The sequence below is a fragment of the Polypterus senegalus genome, chromosome 5 (genome assembly GCF_016835505.1).
Source record: "Polypterus senegalus isolate Bchr_013 chromosome 5, ASM1683550v1, whole genome shotgun sequence".
Taxonomy (NCBI): Eukaryota; Metazoa; Chordata; class Cladistia; order Polypteriformes; family Polypteridae; genus Polypterus; species Polypterus senegalus.
The window spans coordinates 45,712,232-45,733,191 of NC_053158.1; the positions used below are offsets into that span (position 1 = coordinate 45,712,232).

At 39.6% G+C, this 20,960-nt stretch overlaps 1 protein-coding gene across 1 annotated transcript in view; it reads left to right on the forward strand.

Annotated features, from left to right (window-relative positions):
* The first annotated feature begins 1,457 nt into the window (after positions 1-1,457).
* The window catches only part of LOC120530249 (clavesin-1), a 194,665-nt gene continuing 175,162 nt past the window's right edge, over positions 1,458-20,960 (forward strand). The window contains exons 1-2 of the mRNA XM_039754570.1: positions 1,458-1,588; positions 7,782-8,366. Coding sequence (XP_039610504.1) covers positions 7,978-8,366 — 389 coding nt within the window. The 5' untranslated portion in view covers positions 1,458-1,588; positions 7,782-7,977. The remainder of the gene's footprint in view (positions 1,589-7,781; positions 8,367-20,960) is intronic.

Sequence of the window (20,960 nt, forward strand, 5' to 3'; positions counted from 1 at the left end):
TTGAGGTACTGCTGACTCAGCATCATCTACATCTGGTGCTGCTTGAATACAATTTAAAGAAAAAAATACAAGCAAGAAAATGGTCAGGAATCATTGATATATTTCATATTTTGATTTTCTTCATACAAAGATATGGCAGAATGAGAACAGAATTTTCTGAACGTTTCATTAACAGCAAGAACAGACTTCTAATTAAGAAACTGATTGGAATGAAAACCTCTACTACGATTATGATATGCCAACCCATTTGTGTTAAGTACTTATGATCTGTAGTTTGATTTTTCTAGTTTGGTAATTGATTTTTTAAAATATGAAATGCATTCCTATTTTGTATTTTGAATTATTTATAATTTTATTTCAGAGTTTTGTAAAGGGGATGTCTTTGAAAGGCACTAAACAAAAATATTTTATGTATGGTTCTGATTTTGTAGCAAATGAACTTAAGATTTGCTGATGTACATAAAGTCATTGTTATAGAATACTGACTTGAGGTGTACTCAACTCAGAGTTTTTTTTTGTTTTCAGACAATAATTTTACTGTATTTTATATCTGATCACAAGGGTTTTATGTATAACAGATGAAGACCTAATATTCTCAAATCCATTCATCCATTATTCCAGGGCAGTGTGCTTGGCAAGCTGGAGCCTATCAGCTGATTCTATTTGTGGGTCACTGGGGCCTGGAGCCTGTCCCAGCCTCATTTATAACTAGGCAGGACCCACTCTGGACAGGATGCCAGTCCATCTCAGGAGCCATCTACACATGCATGTGCAGGACCAGTTTAGAATCGCCAGTTAGCCTAACATGCATGAGGACACAGAAACTTAACACAAACAATGAGGAGCACAGAAATGTCATTAGAGTTTGAATTGCTAATGCTTCTATTTGGATATTAATCCAATCAACGGTTATACAGTGAAACAGCTGATGCGAATATGGAGGTTTATGCTAAGTTAAGTGAATAGGAAGGGCGAGCTTTGTTGGGCTGAATGGCCTGTTCTCGTCTAGATTGTTCTAATGTTCTAACCCATTCTGTTGTTAAGTACATATGATCTATGGTTTGATTTTTCTTGATTAGTAATTTATTTTTTTTAAAATGAAAGACATTTATATTTTATGTTTAAAATTTTTTATAGTTTTATTTTAAAAGTATTTCTTAATAGTGATGTCTTTAAAAGGGGCTAAATTAAAATAGATCATGTGTGGTTATCATTTTGTAAGAAATGGAATTGCTGACGTATATAAAATTATTGTGGTACTATTCAGACTTGAAACGTGGCATCAATCTTACTTTTATTTAATATGCGAGGATCACAATATATCCAAAGCAAAATAATGATATAGGATATTACCATTTCTTCTACAGGGACTCAAATAAAAACGCTTGCCTTCTGACTTTTTAGGACCTGGAGGAAAATTGGCAGTCCGTAGGAGGAGTAAAGCAACAGAGCGCACGCCCACTACTGTGCCAAAATCATATCTGACGGATTTCTTCTAAAAGCATCCTTACAAGAACAAAAATCTGACACCAAGTATAGATTAAATACTCCCATCTACACTTCAGAAAGAAGAAAACAGATGCGCAAGGTAAGAAATGGTGTATCGTGAATATAACGGTTTGAAATCACGGCTGCACTTTTGTAAAGGGCTGAAGAGTCATTCAGCACCTCTCTGCATGGATAGCTCTCATCTGCACTCCATCTGCAACTCTTCCATTCTTTCCATCATCTCATCCTCCATTCCACCTTTAAGGAACGCTATTTATGTATTTATTTTTATTTATTTATTTTTTGCCACGCTTGTTGTCTCCTATTGTGATTATCTGATTGTGATCGCTCCCGCAAAAAGCGGGAATGATTCCTCTGCAGTAAACGAAGCGAACTGAGCCACAGCACACAGGTACAGAAGGAAAAGTTACTTAACACCGGGCTGCAATTTAACAAAAGGCGAGTGGAAAATGCGGTGACGCGTCTTTTCAAATCTAACCCGTCTTTTAAAGCTGGGATTTCCTTTTGTAATCTATATACGAGACGCTGAATTGCCTTCTTTATAAATTTGTAACGATCAGCTGTTATTACACGCCATGAGCAAACCGACTCCGCTGTCTTTAAAGATGCAACGGTAACAAGAAGAGCTATCTCCGAAAGCGTTAGGTACAGTACGAGTGACATTTGTCAAGCCCACCAAACCCCCACTCCCTCTCACGCACACACTCAGCCAGCAGCCCACCAACACACACTCACACATTGAAGCACCCTCACGTTCACACTCACACATTATGTACAGTACGCCCACCTACTCACTTATATAAACGCAATACAATCAAAAAGAAAGGACGCCTCGTGCTCAGGCCCTAGTGGTAGGGCATCTGCTGAGTTAATTATAGGGAAACAGGTATCATTTCAGTACAATAATCAGTCCTGAAGAAAAAAAACACTCCTTTTGGATATGAACATGTAAATAAAACATACACACATAATATGCATTTCTGTATATGTATATACTTAATTTGTGTGTGTACATTTGTACATCAGTATACATCCTTGCACATAGACTTTTACAATGAGTGAAAAGATGAATGAAGTGTAATCTCTTGCACCTGAACATTTTCATGTACTGTGCTCAGAGTTTTTCTGCCAGCAATTGTATTTTATTTCATGTCTGATCACAAGGATTTTATGTAGAACAAGTGAATGTATTACCTACACTGGATAAATTATATGCATTATATTAACCAGTTTCCTTTGCTATTGAGTGCTATAACAACTCCCATTACAATGCACTTCTGTCATACTGTGCTCTAGTTTTGGCAAACTATTCCTCCATTTCTTGTCTTATGTACACATAACCTAACATTCTTAAACCCATCCATCCATCCATCTATTTTATAAACCCACTAGCTGATTACCCAGTGGGAAGGGAAAAAAATAAAATGTAGTATTTATAAAAAAAGTTATTAAGTAGTAAAACATTTTGATAAAAGAATTTGAAGAACATATAAGAAGCGTATAAATTATTAAACAGTAAAACATTTCCGTAAGAGAATTTGAATGATATATAAGACGTGTATAAATTATTAAATAGTAAAACATTAACATTTAAGAAGTAAAGATACATTGAGTACTACTGCAGTGGTTTCGGGTAAACTACCTGCTTGACAACCTTGCATTACGTGCCTGTGATTTAAGAGAAAAATTATTCTGAGAAATGTGGATGCTGCCCTTCTGTGCTTAAGGGGCAGAAAGTCCAAACAATTCCCAAGTCAATACTTTACATGAAGAGGTCGGTACATCTTCTTAGATTTAAACCCTCCATCTTCTTAAAAGAATTCATCACAAAAGCAACCTTGAATGTTGCAGGGTTTTAGTGACCCAAACTCACCTTAAGGGACAGTAAGTAGCCGTGCACTGTAATTTACCAAGAAAGTCACGCTTTGATGGCGCCGATTACACTTATTTGCAAAGATTTCCACTGTCCAAGGAGCCGACAGGGCACTTGAAGTGTCACAAACAGTGCAAGAAGAGAGGATGCTGCCTGAAACTGTAAAGCTGTCAACCCGGCAGAGCAGCCCGGCATTCCACGCCTCCCAGCATCCACTTTGTTGTCACGACCCCTCGCCACTGAAGGTGGTCTCATCTTCACATTGTTTACAGCTCGGCGCAGTTAAAAAGTAGAAAAACGCAAAGCTGTTTTCTTCATCTCTTCTGCTATCAAGTACTGGCAATTAAAAAAAAGTTACAATGTGGCAGTTTCCGCGACAGTCACTTGGACGAAATAAAATAAAAACTTCTCTGTCAGAACGGTCCTGGTGGTGAACAGCTGAACGCTGGAGTCCACAGAGGAGGGCTGGGAGAGGGTGACGTGAAGTGCACTTCTTTGGGATAGATCGGAGTGTTTGTGTTTACTTCTTTTCAATATCAGTAAAATAACTCTCACACAAATAATAACAATTCCTAGAGACGATATAAAAATGGCGTCCACAAACGAAGTGATTAGTTCCTGTATTATGTTCTGTGGTCATACGTAATTTCCATTTCACATGTTCATACACAATTTCTGTTTCAAACGCGAAAAAATGTTATATATATAGATTTATCCAGGGAATGGTCATGGGGAAGCTGGAAAATGTCCAATGATTCCATTTGTAGGTCATTGCGGCCTGGCGCCTGTCTCAGCCACATTTGTTACAAGGCCGGACCCCGTTCTGGCCAGGATGCCTGTCCATCTCAGGACCCATTCACACGTAACATACACAGCCTGACATGCACGAGGACATAGAAACTCAACAGAAACAATGAGGAATACGGAAATGTCAAAAGACTTGATTTGTTAATTTTTATATTTAAATATTAAGCCACTCAACTGCTATAAAGTGAAACAGCTGGTATGGATAGACATGGTGAGAAGCACAAAAGGTGGTGGAAAACTGGGATAAGCTACCGAGGTATGAAGATGAAATGCAGAATGAATGAGTGAAATAGACAGTAGGATATAATGAGCTAACCAAAGGAGCGCAATGAGCTGAATAGTCTCCTCCTGTTTGTTGGACTTCTTATGTTCTTATTTAAAATGCTAACAGCATCAAAAGTTGTTCCACTGTTTGTAATGTGACATTAGAGTTAGAATATATAGTTGTAAACTGTTTAACTAAGTGTAGTTTAATGTAAACTGTTTTAGTTTAATGCAGTGTGGAATGACATTGAGAAATGCTTCTCTGTGTTTGTTTGGCGTACAATGTACGCATACGCCTCACTTTACACACTGCAACGATGGGAATACACAGAAGTTCAAGTACACACAGTGCAAATAACATGCATCACTTGCAGGGACCATAAAACCAAATTAAAGTAGAATGCTGCAGTGGAATCCCATAATGGTGTACGATCGAGGCCAACATGCTGTAAGCACCCATAGAGAATGGGCAAAGTTTAAGGGGAGGCAGCAAAGGAACTGTGTAATTCTTAAATAAAGGTTATTTTTTCCTCATTTTTGTAAGACCACAGTTCATGTAAATATGTTAATAATTCATTAATTTGGTGTATGGTGACACAGTGGTAGCGTTGCCGCCTCTTAGTTAGGAGCCTTGCGATGATTCACCGGCGTGGGTTTGCTCCGGTCTCCTCTCACAGTCCAGAGACATGCAGGTTTGGCAGGCTGGCGATGCCAAGTCATCCTCTGATGTGTGTGTGTGTGTGTGTGTGTGTTCACCCTGTGATGGGCTGACACTCTCTCCAGGGGTTGCCTGTTCCCATTTCTTGCTGGGGTAGCTGCCCCTTGCCCTAAATCAGAGGGTGTTGAACTCCAGTCCTGGAGGGCCGCAGTGGCTGCAGGTTTTCATTCTGGCCATCTTCTTCATTAGTGACCAGTTTTTGCTGCTAATTAAGTTCTTTTGCCTTAGTTTTAATTAACTTGACTCAGGCCCCTTTGTTGTTTCTTTTTTCTCAATAATAATAATGAGACACAAAACAAGTCGCCACATAACCAGCTCACCCGTGCCCTTCACACAATATCTGAAAATAAGGAAAAATGAGGGTATCGGTAAGGTTGATCTCTCAGGTCACCAAAACATTTTGACGGCGGTCTTAGAAAAAACAGAAGATCAACAGTTTTGGAAATGTCTGCTGTGGCAGAAAAAGAGCAGCAACAAGCGAAGGAATTAAGCAACGAGTTTAATGAACAGCAAGAAGTGCCTTCTCGTTCAGAAACTGGTTGGAGTGAAATTGTATGGAGTTTGATGTTTCAATTTAGCTGGTCATCTGTTGGCTCGGTTCACATTTCATTTCTGTTTGGCTGCCATTTAGTGAAGAAACAAATCTATTCAGAGGACTGAATCGTTAAAAACAGGGCTATTAAAATGAAGGGAAAGGGAGTTAATTAGCAGTGAAAACTGGTCACTGATTAGGAAAACGGTCAGAATGAAAACCTACAGCCACTGTGGCCCTCCAGGCCCAGAGTTCATCACCCCTCATTTAAAGGAAGGATGGATGGATCAATGAATACTTTAATTAATCCTGCCCAACGCAACTCTCACTCGCACATCACCTAGCCTTAAAACAGACAGAAATACTCCACAATTAGCTTGAGAGAGGTTATTTCAAGTGGTATATTTTGTCTGCAGTATTTTCCTCCTTTATATGTTTTTTAGACTCTACTGTCGGCAAACAGATCCTCACTACTCAGATCGAGTGATTGAAGTGGTACTGCATGTGTGCCTGACGCTTATGCCTGCCTGAAGTATGATGATCTGAGCAAATCTTCACCACACATCACCTTGACAAAATATATAAAAGCAAAAATGTGATCTCTCTTTCTTGTGAAACAAATAAATAAGAGAAAACACTCCAACCTTCAACCTTCAGTTATCCAAGTCGCACCCGAATGTTATGCTGTGAGTGCATTTTCTTATCACCTTAAAAAGTGCTTATTATTCCACAATTAAAACCTAAAAATCACTTTTTTCTGTCATTTAAATATCTCTAATGACACGTGTACTTTTTTGTACTTTTGAACATTTAAAGGTGTTAATGTGAGATTTACTTCCTATTGTAAACTGATATTGTGAACAATTTAACGTATTTGACATGTGATGTGATTATGTAGCAGTAAGAAATGCAATCATTTTTATGGTTTGTCTGCCACCCCACTGGGAGTGAAACTGTCCCAGCCCCACACGCAGATTAGCGTTTCTACTTACCCAACACATCGCTGAATTTGTGATTAGGGAAAGAAGGGCCACTGAATGTATTGCAAAGCTAAACTCCTATGACAAAATTTAACTCAATTAAAAAAAATAATAGCAGTGCTTATTGCTTATAACAGTGCAGCTACAAGCTCCCAACACACAAGCTTTATTTAATAAGTTTTGGTTTCAAGCACAAATCTTTACCAGTTTTTCCTTGTGATCTGTAAAATGTAGAATTGCACAAATGCATGAAGTGCTTGCTGCAGTTAAACATTTCCATAATGTTGTCCTTATCTTCAAATGATGAGACTTTGTGACAGTGTTGCAGAATAAACAGAACTTCCCTTACTCACGGTAAAACAAAACAAAATATAAAAGCGAATTTCCAAAATACCTTTCTGTACTTAAAACAAAAATCCATAATTTACAAATAGGTTGTTTGTAATAAAAAATTTAAAAAGGCATGTAAGGTACAACCACTCTATGCAAACTCATTTACTAAATTTGCTATCTTATCAGAAATTCATCTCATTCATTTCAACTCTGATCACATTCAGCAAGAATAAGCAGACCTTCATCCATCCATTTCCACACGCCCCTTCTCTCAAGGCCATGGTCCTGTACGCATTGTGCATTATGCAGTGAAATCTTGTGGCTTTTTTGTGCTCCTTCATACAATGAATCATTTAACAACATACTCTTAGAGTTCGTTAACTTTCAGATAGTGCTAATGTTACTGTAAAGTCACCATGAATGAAATGAAATGGATCAAAGCATTATCTAAACGCACCGGCACTCACTATATAGTATTAGGTAACTGAGTCACCGTGTTATTGTTTCAGCAAAATGTTATTTTTGTCATCCTACTGAAAAAAATGCAATTGTGAAGAAGAAGCAGAGTTCAGTGCAAGGAACAAAAGGCACGTAAATAAATAATCTTGTAGAGAAAGGCATTTGGTGAAAGTCCATTCCATTCATCTTCAAAAAGGTCACCTCTCTTTGCAGCCAGGTCACCTCCTTAAAGTAAAATGCAAATTGACAAATGAATGAATCTGTCTTCATCTACTCAAGCTTAATGCATATGTCTCCTTTTTACAGACGTGTAAGAAACGGTTATCACATAGACACTAATTGGAAAAGGACGGCCATTCTTGGCATTTCTCTCTGACAGCCATCTGGCCTGAGTTTCTTCGACAATGTCCAGAACCTTAATCACTGGATGGTTTACACAATACAAATAAGGCATTTGCTGCTTCCCATTCACAGTAACAATTGGATTGATCATTAAAAAAAAATGACCCATTTACAAGCTGGTCTTCGTCCTGAGACCATAGAGAAAGCCCGCTTGGAACTAAATGAAAATCCAGACACCTTGCATCAGGATATCCAACAAGTCAGAGACATGATTATCACAAGACCTGACATTGGCTTTCTGCGGACAGACGATGCTTTCATTTTGAGGTTCCTTAGAGCAAGAAAATTTAATCAGCTGGAGACATTCAAGTTGCTGGCCCAGTATTTTCAATATCGTCAGCAGAATTTGGACATGTTCAAAAGCTTTAAAGCAGACAACCCTGGCATCAAACGGGCGCTGATGGATGGTTTTCCTGGAGTGTTGGAAAATCTTGATCAGTATGGCAGAAAAATTTTGATCCTCTTCGCTTCAAACTGGGACCAGAGTAGGTAAATGTATATTCTGTGTTTATATGATGTCTATAAAGAATGACTGATTGCTTTGTGTCAAAAAACATCAATTTGTGCATGTATTTAACTGCATCCATCCACCCATTCATTCATTTTCTGATCCTTTCCTAACTAGAAACTTGTTCCTGAATCATTACAAATTCAGTGGTCTGAACAGGAGAACGCAAATACATTTTGGACTGCATGACTGGCATACAGCTATTAGCAGAGATAGATAGATAGATAGATAGATAGATAGATAGATAGATAGATAGATATGTACAGTATGTAAGGCACTATATAATAGATAGATAGATATGTACAGTATGTAAGGCACTATATAATAGATTGATAGATATGTATAAAAGACAGTTTATAATAGATTGATAGATAGATAGATAGATAGATAGATAGATAGATAGATAGATAGATAGATAGAGTATATAAGGCACTATATAAAGATAGATAGATAGATGATATATACAGTATGTAAGACAGTATATAATAGATAGATAGATAGATAGATAGATAGATAGATAGATAGATAGATAAAGGCACTATATAATAGATAGATAGATATGTATAAAAGGCAGTATATAATAGATAAATAGATAGATAGATATATACAGTATGTAAGACACTATATAATAGATAGATAGATATGTACAGTATGTAAGGCACTATATAATAAATAGATACATAGATACAGTATGTAAGGCACTATATAATAGATAGATAGATAGACTTGTATTGACCTCCTTATGGAGGTAAATTGTGAATACAATTGTAGGGCAAAACTTTAAAAACATTGAAAACCAAGATACAAGTACAAGGCTTAGAGCCGTACACACAACATGCTCAGTATATATTTAATATACAGAGACCCATAAAGAAATATTGTACATGTTCTAGTAAAATGTAGTTAGAAAAGGTATTCACCCCTTGGACGTTTTCACATTTTATTGTTCTATAACAGAGGTCATCAATCACAGTCCTGGAGGGCTGCAGTGGTTGCAGGTTTTTGTTCTAACCCGGTTGCTTAATTAGAAAGCAATTCTTGCCAATAATTTGATTTCATGGCTTGTTAGTGCTTTAACTTTGCTATGTCAAGTAATTCACATATCCTGGATTTTCTTCTCCTTCCTAAGGATATCATATAAATGATCTGAAGGCTGAAATGGAGGAGTAATTCTCAGTCCTTCACTTTTTTCTCTTCACCTTCCTTCCAAGTATTTAACTAAACCGAATAGTGCGTGATAAATACACACAGGTGTAAATGGTAACAAGCTAAATGGAGAGCTGCTGGTCTCTTTTGTTATTTGCATGTTATTGCTAATTAGGAGCAATTAAAAACCACAACTACAGCTGTTTAAGACTAAAATTAGCAATAGGGGTTCAAAATCTTAACAAGCGAGACAACTAAAGTGAAGCAGAAAAGTGTTACTTGAGCAATAAGTGCTTCTTATTAAGCAATTGGGTTGGAGCAAAATCCTGCAGCCACTGCGGCCTTCCAGGACTGTGACTGAGGACCCCTGTTCTATAACATTGAATCACCATGGATTTCATTTGGTTATTTTGACACTGATTAACAGAAAAAGACTGTTTAATATCAAAGTGAAAACAGATCTCTACAAACTGGTCTAAATTCATTTCAAATATATAATGCAGAATAATTAATTGCATAAGTATTTGCCTCCGTCAGGTCAGTATATAGTGGATGCAATTCTGTCAGCCATGACAGCCTTGAGTCTGTGTGCATTGGTCTGTATGAGATTTGCACTTTTAGACGCTGCCATTTTTTCCTGTTCTTCTTTGTAAAGCTGCCTAAGCTCTGTCAGATTGCACAGAGGCTGTGAGAGAACAGCCATTCTCAAATCCAGCCACAAAATCTCAGCCAGATTGAGATCTGGACTCTGACTCGACCACTCCAGGACATTCATATTGTAGTTTTTATGCCATTCTTATGTAGCTTTGGATTTTATGCTTGGGGTTTGTCATTTGCTGGAAATCCAATCTTCTCCTACGGCACAGGTTTCTTACAGACTGCATCAGGTTTTCCTCCAGGATTTTCTGTATTTTGTTGCGTTCATTTCATCCTCTTCACTGAAAAGCCTTCTGGGTCCTGTTGTGCAGAAGCATCTCCACCCCGTGGTGTGTTTATGATAATGTATAGTATTCAAATATGGTGTTTAGTGTGATGGACAAAAGCTCAGTTTTGGTTTCATAAGAGCCCAGAGACTTCTTTTGACTGACTTCAAAGTCTCCCATATGCCTTCTGGAAAACGCTAGCTGAGAGATGCATATGCAATTGTTTTTTTCAAGTTGCTTTGTCTTTGCCACTCCCCCATCAAGGTACGACTGGTAAAGCATCAGTTGTTGTCTACACTGTCTCTCCAACCTCAGCCTCCATAGCTTGTCACTCCTTTAGAGTTCTCAAAGATCTCTGGGTGACTTCTCTCACTATTATTCTTCTTTCATGATTGGTAAGTTTTTATGAATGGCCTGCTCTCAGCAGATGTTCAGCTATGTTAAATTGTTTCCATTTCTTAATGATTGATTTAACTGTTCTTCAAATTACATTGAGTGACTTGCATATTTTCTTGTCTCCATTCCAGACTGCTGTTTTTCAGTCACTTTTTGTTTAGAGTGTTCTTTTGTCTTCATTGTGTAAGTTAGACTACCATACTGACTCACCACAAGCTGGACCTCCCAGATAAGGGAGGCATTTATATTACAATCAATTGAAACCCCAGACAAGTGATCTCCATTGAACTATGTGACTTCTAACCCTTCATCAGTAATGATTTAGATGTTTTATATTAATGGGGGGTGAACACTTATATTTATATTTTTAAGTAATTCAGATCACTTTACAGAGGTCTGTTTTCACTTTGACCTCAAAGAATCATTTTCTGTTGATCAGGTCAGGTCAGGTCAGGTTGGGGAGCATGCTCTGGTACAGCATATTGCCATACCCACCACACAACAAAACAGCTCAAGGTCCCTGTTGGCAACCCCCAGGCAGCTACATGATCCAGTCCCACCCTCAGGAAATGACTATCTATCTGCCACAGCCAGTTGTTACATGGATGTTCTGGTTCAGCCACTCACGTCCTCAACAATGAGGATCCTACGAGCCGGATCACCCTCAGAGAATTACGCCACATGGCCATAGTGCCGTAACTCATGCTTCCTCACAATGTAGGTAATGTGCCTCATTTGGGACTCCGTGAACAACCGCTTGTTCGACACAAAGTCAAATCAGTGTTACCCAAGGATTCTCCATCCTGGGTATGATGTTAAATTTTACACGGCCCTGCAAGTGGTCCTCCAACTTGCAGGGAAAACTTGGGGGTTGGCGGCAGGATTGGCACTCCAGCAACCATAAAAACTTCATGCAGTTCTGAAATGGCAGACAGGACTCCATTCTGCTCTCCACGGGTGCAGCTCTACTGCAGCCACCCATAGGAGGGCTGTTCACATTATGAAGGGGATGGGGAAAAGCCCTCAGGAGCCTCATCCTCGGAAGAGTCGAAACCACCACAGAGCCAATGGGTTCAGGCCTCTTGGGGATTGGAACTGGTGTGGTGCTGAGGTGTCCCAATTTGAGATGGCCCATTCGGGTGGAATGTGGAATGTCTTGTCTTTCTGGCCTGATGATCATCTTCTGCTGATCATTGTTAAAAAATTCAAATCAAATCCACTGTGATTCAATGCTGTATAACAATAATGTAATGAATACTTTGTATAGGCACCCTATGTCTGTTTTGACGTGATAGAATGAAGACTGGCACAGCGAGGGACATATTATATTATATTGTCTGATGGCCATGGAGAAAAGACTCCCAGTAGGGTGCCCCCATGCTGGAATGAGCCATTGGCTAAAGGTGCTTCAGCACAGTGTGACCAGCAGCACTCTTGGTTCTCTGCCACTGATAAGAGCCCAGTGTCAGTCCTGTAATAAATTATTTTATTGTGGCTTCTCGACCACTCACTGATACAGCATATACCGAATCGAAGCATGCAGATATACAGTGATATACTGTGCAATATCTGCATTTATATTGTGTCTCATGGCATAATAATGTAATGATCTCCTGGGGAGCATAACATTTTAGTGCTGCATAGTCTACTGGATAATTCACTTTACAACGATGCTTTTTATGACACTTCTCTCTCAGCAACACTCAGTCTACACACAATGACATATTAATTCTAGTGTTAATAAGTGCATAGTAAGTTGTTTTATCATATAAAAACATGTATCATTTATATAAACCTTTACAAATAACAACCCAGTAGCCTTGTTTCAGTATTTTGCACTGCTATGTAACCAAACGAGTATCTTTTGTTTGACATTTAAATATCGGTTTATTTAGACACTGCGATATCATTTAAAATCCCCCAGAAAATATTCCAAAAAGGGCAAGATTGCCAATTAGTGGAGTAAATTACACATCATGACATCAGCAAATGCTTTCTCTAAAGGACCATCTGGACTTTATTCATCGACTGCGAGCGACCCCAGAGTTTAATATGTTTGGTGACTCATGGAGAATTTGAGGTTTGATTAATTTATCACTTCCTGCCTGCAAACAAGCAAATGTGAAAAACCTCCTTAGATTGGATAAAAAGCTAGGCTGTTATTGTTCATGGGTATAAAAATTCATTTTGTATGAGGGTCACATCCTGTAGACATTCCTGCAGATATTCATTGACATGTGCTGAACTCATTCAACAGAACTATACATAGAGAGTGTAACCGTGACAGTAATTCAATTCAATTAATTTCTATTCAGTCTACTTTTTTGTGATCTTGAAGTGGAAAATATTCCTTAGCGCCATTAGACTGCAGAAGTTTAGCAACAGAAATATATATGAAATGGATGAATAGGCTAAATATTTAAGTTGCATTCTCAATTATGAGCGTGTCACCTCAGGAAGTAGATGCCACAGTAATCTGTTGTCTCAGTCAATCTGCTGAGCAATGGAATCCTCTCATCTCATCCCATTCTCAAACCCATGCAGTCCGGTTCAGAGGTCATGTGCATATATAATAACCACATTAGTAAATAGTATAGGTGTCGGATTGCAAGGGTGACCTTCAAGATGATAAGAACTAAAATGCAGATCAAACCATACCAAACCTGAGCAGGCTCACAGGGGGCAGGAGCCTATCCTAGCATGCATAGGGCAAAAGCAGGAAGAATTCCCTGGACATGGTACCAGTCTTTCACAAGAGAGCACACTCACCCACACTCTTCCACCCACTAGGGCCAATTTAGCATCATTCATCCACCTAATCTGCATTTCTTTGAACTGTGGAAGTAAATCCATGCAACCGCGTAAACTCCATGCTGAGAGGACCCAGGATGTGAACCCTGGATTCCTTACTGTGAGGTAGCAGTATTACCACTGTGCATTGTGCCAATGTGCTGTCTCGAACACAAAGCCATAATGGACCATATATAGCTCTTTCTCTAAATATAGTGTGGAAGGACAGACTGGGAACAGTCAAAATGTTGGGACACCAACTGGGTCGTCCCTTTTAATCATCTCAAGATGAAACAAGCAAAATAAACAAAAGTAACGAAAATAGCACCAATGCGCTATCCAGATCAGGGATTTCTTTCTCTTAGAGGAATCCTCCGATGCCCATGTATGACAATAGTCATTAATTTTCTATGCTTATTTTTCTGATGCAATGTTGTGAAAAACAGAGCCATTCCTAGTAGCATTGGGGTGAAGGCAGGAATTACAAAAATCCACACACACACTTCCATGCTCAATTACACAGGGCCAATTAACTGACTTTGAAAAAGAGCTATGAGGAAAGAAAGTATGCCCTTCTTTGTTTATTTTAAGTTGAATAAATAATGAAAAAGTAAAATATGCTATGTGCAGATTGTCAACTGATGTTAGATTTATCTAATTTTAGCAGTCGGTGAAGAGTAAGTTGTGTCATGTTATTTAGGCTGTATTTAAATTCTCGAAAATAATGTATAACACAATATACGTGATTTTTATATGGAAAAAGAGCTTAAGTGTGGAATAAACTGTCAATTAAGATCAGGAGATGTGTGCAGGACATTCCCAGAAGCAAAAAAGCTATTCACAAAAGTGACATTAAGATTTGTTTGAAGAGAAAGGTTGTAACAAATAGAACTGTGACCGAAAATGACTGTCGCCAGCAGCTCTTTGGCTTCTTTGTTTGATTTCAATGCTGGAGCCCAGACACATCTTGGACAATCTTGAAAGTGCCTGTTTACAGATTAATTTATGAGTCTATGGGGCACCCATAAAATGCTGGACAGTAAGAGACTGTCAATTAAGAAAGAAAGAATCCAGACAGTACACAGTAAATAGTAACAGACTCGATCATTTAGAGATGGGATGATTAGGATGATTAGTAAGTGAGAGGCATTTCCTCCACAGCTTTATTTGTATAACGAGTTTTGTGTGATTTTGCATTGTGATCTGGCTCAGATGTTTGGTTTTGATCTCTGCTTGGTTTATGATATGCTCTCTTTCTTCTGCTGGTTCTTATGACAAATAATCTCTCTACTGGTTGCTTGTTCTGATGGAACAGTAGGTGCTCATGCAAGTGCATTAATTGGAGTGACTTGTCAAGGTCAGCCATTGTGGTAGAGGCGATACTTGAATGTTTGATCTTTTAGTCACAAGTTCTTTTCTTTAGTCTCTATATATAATCTTCATTTGGGTCTTGATCTTTGTTTGTCCGTGAATGAATTAGAAGAAGAAGCACTAGATGGCAGTAGAGAGACAGCTAAAACATAGGCATTGCATTAAGAATTTCCTCCAGGCTTATACTACTGAAGACTGTAGTACTCCAGCCACACCTCAAAACGCAGACATTCAAACTAAACAAATTCTTGTGCTTTAAATTAACTAAAGAGATCTTCATTTAGATCTTGATCTTTGTCCGCAAATTCCACGCATGCGTAGACCACCTTCCAGTTTAGTACATTGTTACTCACGGATGTCAACAATGTGCCGGAATAACGAAAGGGGTGTTGGACAGTGTTACGCTGGTTAGCTCATGAGGCCTGGTTAGAGAATGAGATTGCCGAAGATAAAAGGTACGTGCCTACGTAACATATGAATGAAAGAAAGACAGTGGGTAAAATGAATGACAACGTAACAGCATGTTCTGGAAATTATTATTGTTACGTTGTAGCCGGTGAGAGCTGCGCGTCTCACAGTTGTACCGTGGCTTGCTCACATGTCAGTGAAGTGATCTCTATTTATGCTTTAAAGAGCCTGGATACCTATGTATCCCCCTTTTATAACCATTGCTCCGTGTATATTGCCTTACTCTTTGGATTGCCACAAAGCAACCTGTGAGATTGGAGAAAGGTTGCGAAGACATCGTGAGAGGAAACGACAGCATCCTGAAAACGAGACGGACTGTGAACGGACTAAATTGGGCCGTTCCTATCGAATCAATATCCAAGGGTTTTCTTTTTAAATTTTGTTTCCCTAAAAAATCATAATGCTGTGCGACGAAGGACCCAGTTCAAGACTGACAGCCACTTTTAAACAGGGAGCCCTTCACAGGCAACTTTAACACGCGCAACGTAGTTGGGTGCACATGGCTAGTTACTATATAATTAAACAATTGGAAATTACATTGCTTTGACATATGGTCTTTTTATCTTGTGCACCTTGAGGCCTTTTAGCAAGGCTGAACTCAATGCGACACCCACATCTCACTCTGTCTGATTCTAAAAAACTCAGATGGGCAGAAAGTGGGCAATGAGAAGGGACCTGGTGCTTACAATGAATTACAAAGCAAGGAGTGGGCATGTTAGTTTTTAAGTGCACACAAGCCAAACAACTGATTGATAATTAGTGCAAAGTTTTGTCCATCAGGGCCGGCAATGGTTGAGATTTTACCTTTGTGCACTGACCAAGTGTAATAAATGGTTCAATTCTGCGACAAATTTGAATAACCCAGTATCATTTGACCAGGATAATTTAGTTCTTATCAAATTAAATAACCTGGAAAGTGCATTTCATTGCACCATGTAGCATTTGTGAAATTTGCACTTCTGCTGAACTGGAGTTTGATGCTGAGTATCGTTTAGGAGAAGTCTTGTGGGACATTCTATAGAAAAGCAGGTTATGCCACATTGTCATACAGTGAGTCAGATTTTTTTTGTGCTGATCTCTGGCCAAGCCCACTCTGATGGATGAATTCAAGTTTGTCGATAAGAATAAAGACAACTAGAAGTTGCTAAAGTGTGCTGTCTACTAGCATAATGGGTTATACTGAACAATCCAAAGCACTAAGAGTCAGGCCTCGATGATAATAACGGCCTTCTTAAAAGTTATCAAAAGAGTTAGCTGGAAATTCCTAAAGAAGGATCAATTATACTCTCTTGTCTTGAAGCATTGAGATTTTCAGCTTTTCACTTTGTTCATAAGAATCACTTCTATTGTCCCCCAAACATAATTTCCAATTTTAGAAACTACATCTGCCTTAAAAAAACTGGGAGCCTAATTGTAATACCTGTTTCGTCTCCAAAGATTGCGAAGATCATTAATAGTATAAGGTTGAATTAATCAGTCAATTTCAAAATGTAAAATCCAAATCTGATCTGAGTAATAATGTCAGTCAGTCGTTTTCCAACCTGCTATATCCTAACACACGGTCACGGGAGTCTTCTGGAGCCAATCCCAGCCAACACAGGGCGCAAGGCAGAAACAAATCTCGGGCAGGGCGCCAGCCCACCGCAGTGAGTCATAAAGTGCACAATTAAAATGCTTCATAAAAGAGACAGACGGAAAAAATAGAAGACCAGAAGATTTAACATAATGATACATGCCATAGCTGCGTCTGGCAATCAATGCTTAACTGTGCATGATAAATCACTCGGAATTAGAAAGCGTAAAGCTTGATTTATCATTAGTGTTAGATTTGACTTCTACATATACTGCCCACATAATGAGAAGGAATAAATAAGAAGAACAATGCACTGAGCAGTCAAAGCAGAACTAGGCAGTAGGGAACCTCTAAGGCAGCCTTGTTCATTGGGTGTTTCTTTTATTACAACAAGCTGGACAGCAGGCTTATTGCAGAAATACCAAGGCCAACATTTGATCAGTTTTGCTGCAGAAATTTGTACATGACTTTTGATTTTTTTTTTGTATTGGGAATGCCCTGCCCAACTTAGGTAACAAGTGTTAAACTCTGTAGAGTCCAAACTAGCTCAAAACGAACACATACATGTGTAGAGCCTGGTGCACTGGTGTTGCGCTCCTCAATAATCTGAATTGACAGTATGCTCTGATTGGAGACCCCTTCAAAGAAATGGCATTCTTGATGAAGGAAAAAAGAATGATTGAGGTAGACAGAGGAAGGGAGGCTAGCGAGGTCAAAGAGAATAAGACTTTGAAGTCAGTGGGTAACTGAAACTCAAAGGAGGAAAGTGGGAAATTAAAGACCAGAAAGCTTGGAAGTTGACAGGATTGACTGCCTAATGGTCAGTACATAAGAACATAGTGTGGCACGTGGCTGGGGGTGGTACCCAGCCGGGACGCCCAGAAGGTCCAGAGGAGGACTTGCGCCTCCTCAAGACCATTAAGGGGCGACCGCCCTGGTGGCTTTAGGGACCATGGGTACAGAGCTTTGAAACTCAGCCCTGTAGGGGCCCGTGGTCACCGCCAGGGGGTGCCCCAATGCCTACGGAGCCCTGGACCTCAGCACTTTTGCCACACCCGGAAGTGCTGGGGGGAAGAGGATCAGGGACACCCAGAGTGGTTCCTGATGCAGAGCCGGCACTTCCGCCACACTGGGGAGTGTCAGGAGGCACCTGGAGCACATCTGGGTGTGTATTATAGGGGCTGCCTCCCCCCATTTGATGGCTGGAGTCGGGTGGAAGAGGACAAAGTCTTGGTGGAGAGGAGTGGAGGCGGCCTGAAGAGAGAGAAAGGCATTATGTTGAGGGCCTGGACTTGGGGGTGATTGGTGCTGCGGCACTGGGTTGTGTGTGTTCATTGTAAATAGGACTTGTAAATAAACGTGTGTGGTGATATAAAATCATGTCTACCTGTCTGTGTCCGGGCTGTTCCCCACAATAGATAACTAAAAATGAGAGAAGAACATATTCCAATAATCTTTTTTATTTATTTTAATAAATAACTTGTCAGGCTGGGGGGATTGATGGTTAGGGCCTGTCTCTGCAGGAGCAAGACAGGAACCATTGCCAAAACACCTACACTCACAGTGGGCCAATTTAGACATTAACCTAACATGCATGCCGTAGTAGCATCGGGAGTTTGGGATGAGATCTGGAGTATCTAAAGAAAACCTCATGCGCACACCATATATGAAATGACCGGGGGCAATATTTCAATGAAGGAGGCTAAACTGGTGAAGCAGCAGTGCCACTCACTTGCCATCTGAAATAAAACCAATGAACAATGTAACAACACCATCACGCCCAGACTAAGAGGTCATAGCATGAAAATTGACATGAATTGTACTTAGGGAACAAAGGAAACTGTTACCAAAAAAGTAAATAAAGAAATAAAAGAAACAAGACTTACTGATTTTACTAAGCTTACCTGCTTAATATGTCAAAAGTTAAGGCTCAATTGGGAATCCTGTAACTCCACAGTAATTACTGTTGATATGCAAGTACAAGCAAGAGACACGGCCAAGAAGTGCGTTAGTAAGTGCTTGTATAGCCTTAATTGTTCCAAGATGGTAAAAAAGACAAATGTGTAAAGAGGATAATTAAGACCTTAGTGGAATTATGGTTTATATTTTGGCATGCTAGTAAGTATGCAGAACTCAGAGATTAGGGAGGCAATCATCAATGAATACCCAATCTGCTTTTGATTAGAGATCTTTAAATTTAATTGAAAGGAGCATGTGTTTCAGTAGGGCCCTAGTATGGATATTTATTTGTCCACTCTTCCAGACTTGATGTAATGCAGACACTGTGGTTTCGGTTTAATATGCAGACATAGCGCTGATGTATGAAATGGTTAGACATTGAAATAATACAATGGCAGCTAACACCCCCATAAGGCAGTAGCATGTAGAAACCAATAGCATTTCTGAACAGATTTTGGCCATATTTAACAGAAATAAAAATGACAACATGGTGTGATGGGTGGCACTACCTGGCCAGGAGGCCAGCAGAGTGAAAGAACCAGGGGAGAGGGCATTGATGAGGCAATACCTCTCCTGGGAAACTAGAGTGCAGCCCTCCTGGGTGGCTGAGGCACCACAGATTCCCACAGGACATTTAGAAAACTGGAGTTTGGAGGCCACCAGGGGAGCTGCAGAGCCCTGTAGAGGACCTCCAGCACACCTGGAAGTGATAATACTAATACTAATGAGCGACCTGGAACTCTCCCGGGACCTGAATAAGAGGAGCCACCTCACTCCATTGAGGAGCCAGATTCGGGAGGAAGGAGTGAACAAAGCCTGAGGAAGAGTGGAGGCAGATGGACTATATTGGTGTGTTGGTAATGTGTGCACAAACTGTAAATAAGTGAACCTGTGTCCTGCCTGTCTGTGTCTGGTGGTTAGTGTGGCAGTACGCCCCCTAGTGACTTGCAACAGTTATTAGTCCTTTGAGGTAAAATCTAGCAAAAGTTCACCGTCAAGAAATAAGTGAAGATGCCCATGTTAAGAGCTGTGTTTCAGGCAGTCTCAATGGGTAGCCAGATTTACCATCATTGTCTTCTGTTATATTTATATTAGATTTCTCTGCCTATTTTGAAGTGCAACATACTGCCAGGGGAAGTATATGGTAGTTTGGTGTCTATCAAACTATCTCCTTGGAAGTTTGCACATTTTATCGTTATACAGCATTGAATCAAAGTGGATTTAGTTTTATTTTTGGAAACTGATCAACAGATAAAGACTCTTACACGTCAAAATGAAAATAGATCTCTGCAAAATGGTTTAAATGAATTACAAATTTATAACAAAATAACTGATAGATTAAGTATTCACCCCCTTCAATGTGCCACCCCTAAATCATCAGTGGAGGTCCAACTTGTGAGAAGACAGTATGATGCCCCAACCAACAAAATGAAGACTAAAGAACGTTCTGAGCAACACCATGAAAAGGGGATTTGAAATGCACAGGTCAAGGGATGGAGAGAAGAAAATACCCAAGTCACTGAACATCCCTTAGTGTAAGACGAATTAACCATTAAGAAATGGAAAGAATACGGCACAGCTGTAAAACTTTCTAGATCCACAAAAGGTGACTGTGCAGAAAGATGAGTAGTGAGGGATGTCACCAAAAGACCTGTGATAACCCAGAAGGAGTTACAATCTACAGTGGCTAAGATTGGAGGGACTGTGCATAGAGCAACTCTTGTGAGGGTGCTTCACCTGTTGCAGCTTTATGGGAGAGTGGCACAGAGTAAAAGCAGTCAGTCACCTGAAAGTAGGTTCTATGGTCTGATGAGATCAAAGTCCAGCATTTTGGCCGTCACACTAAATGCCATTTTGAACGCTGCACATTATCAAACACACAGAATCTCTACCGTGAAGCCTGGTGGAGGCAGCATCATGTTACGGGGGTGCTTCTCAGCAGCCGGCCC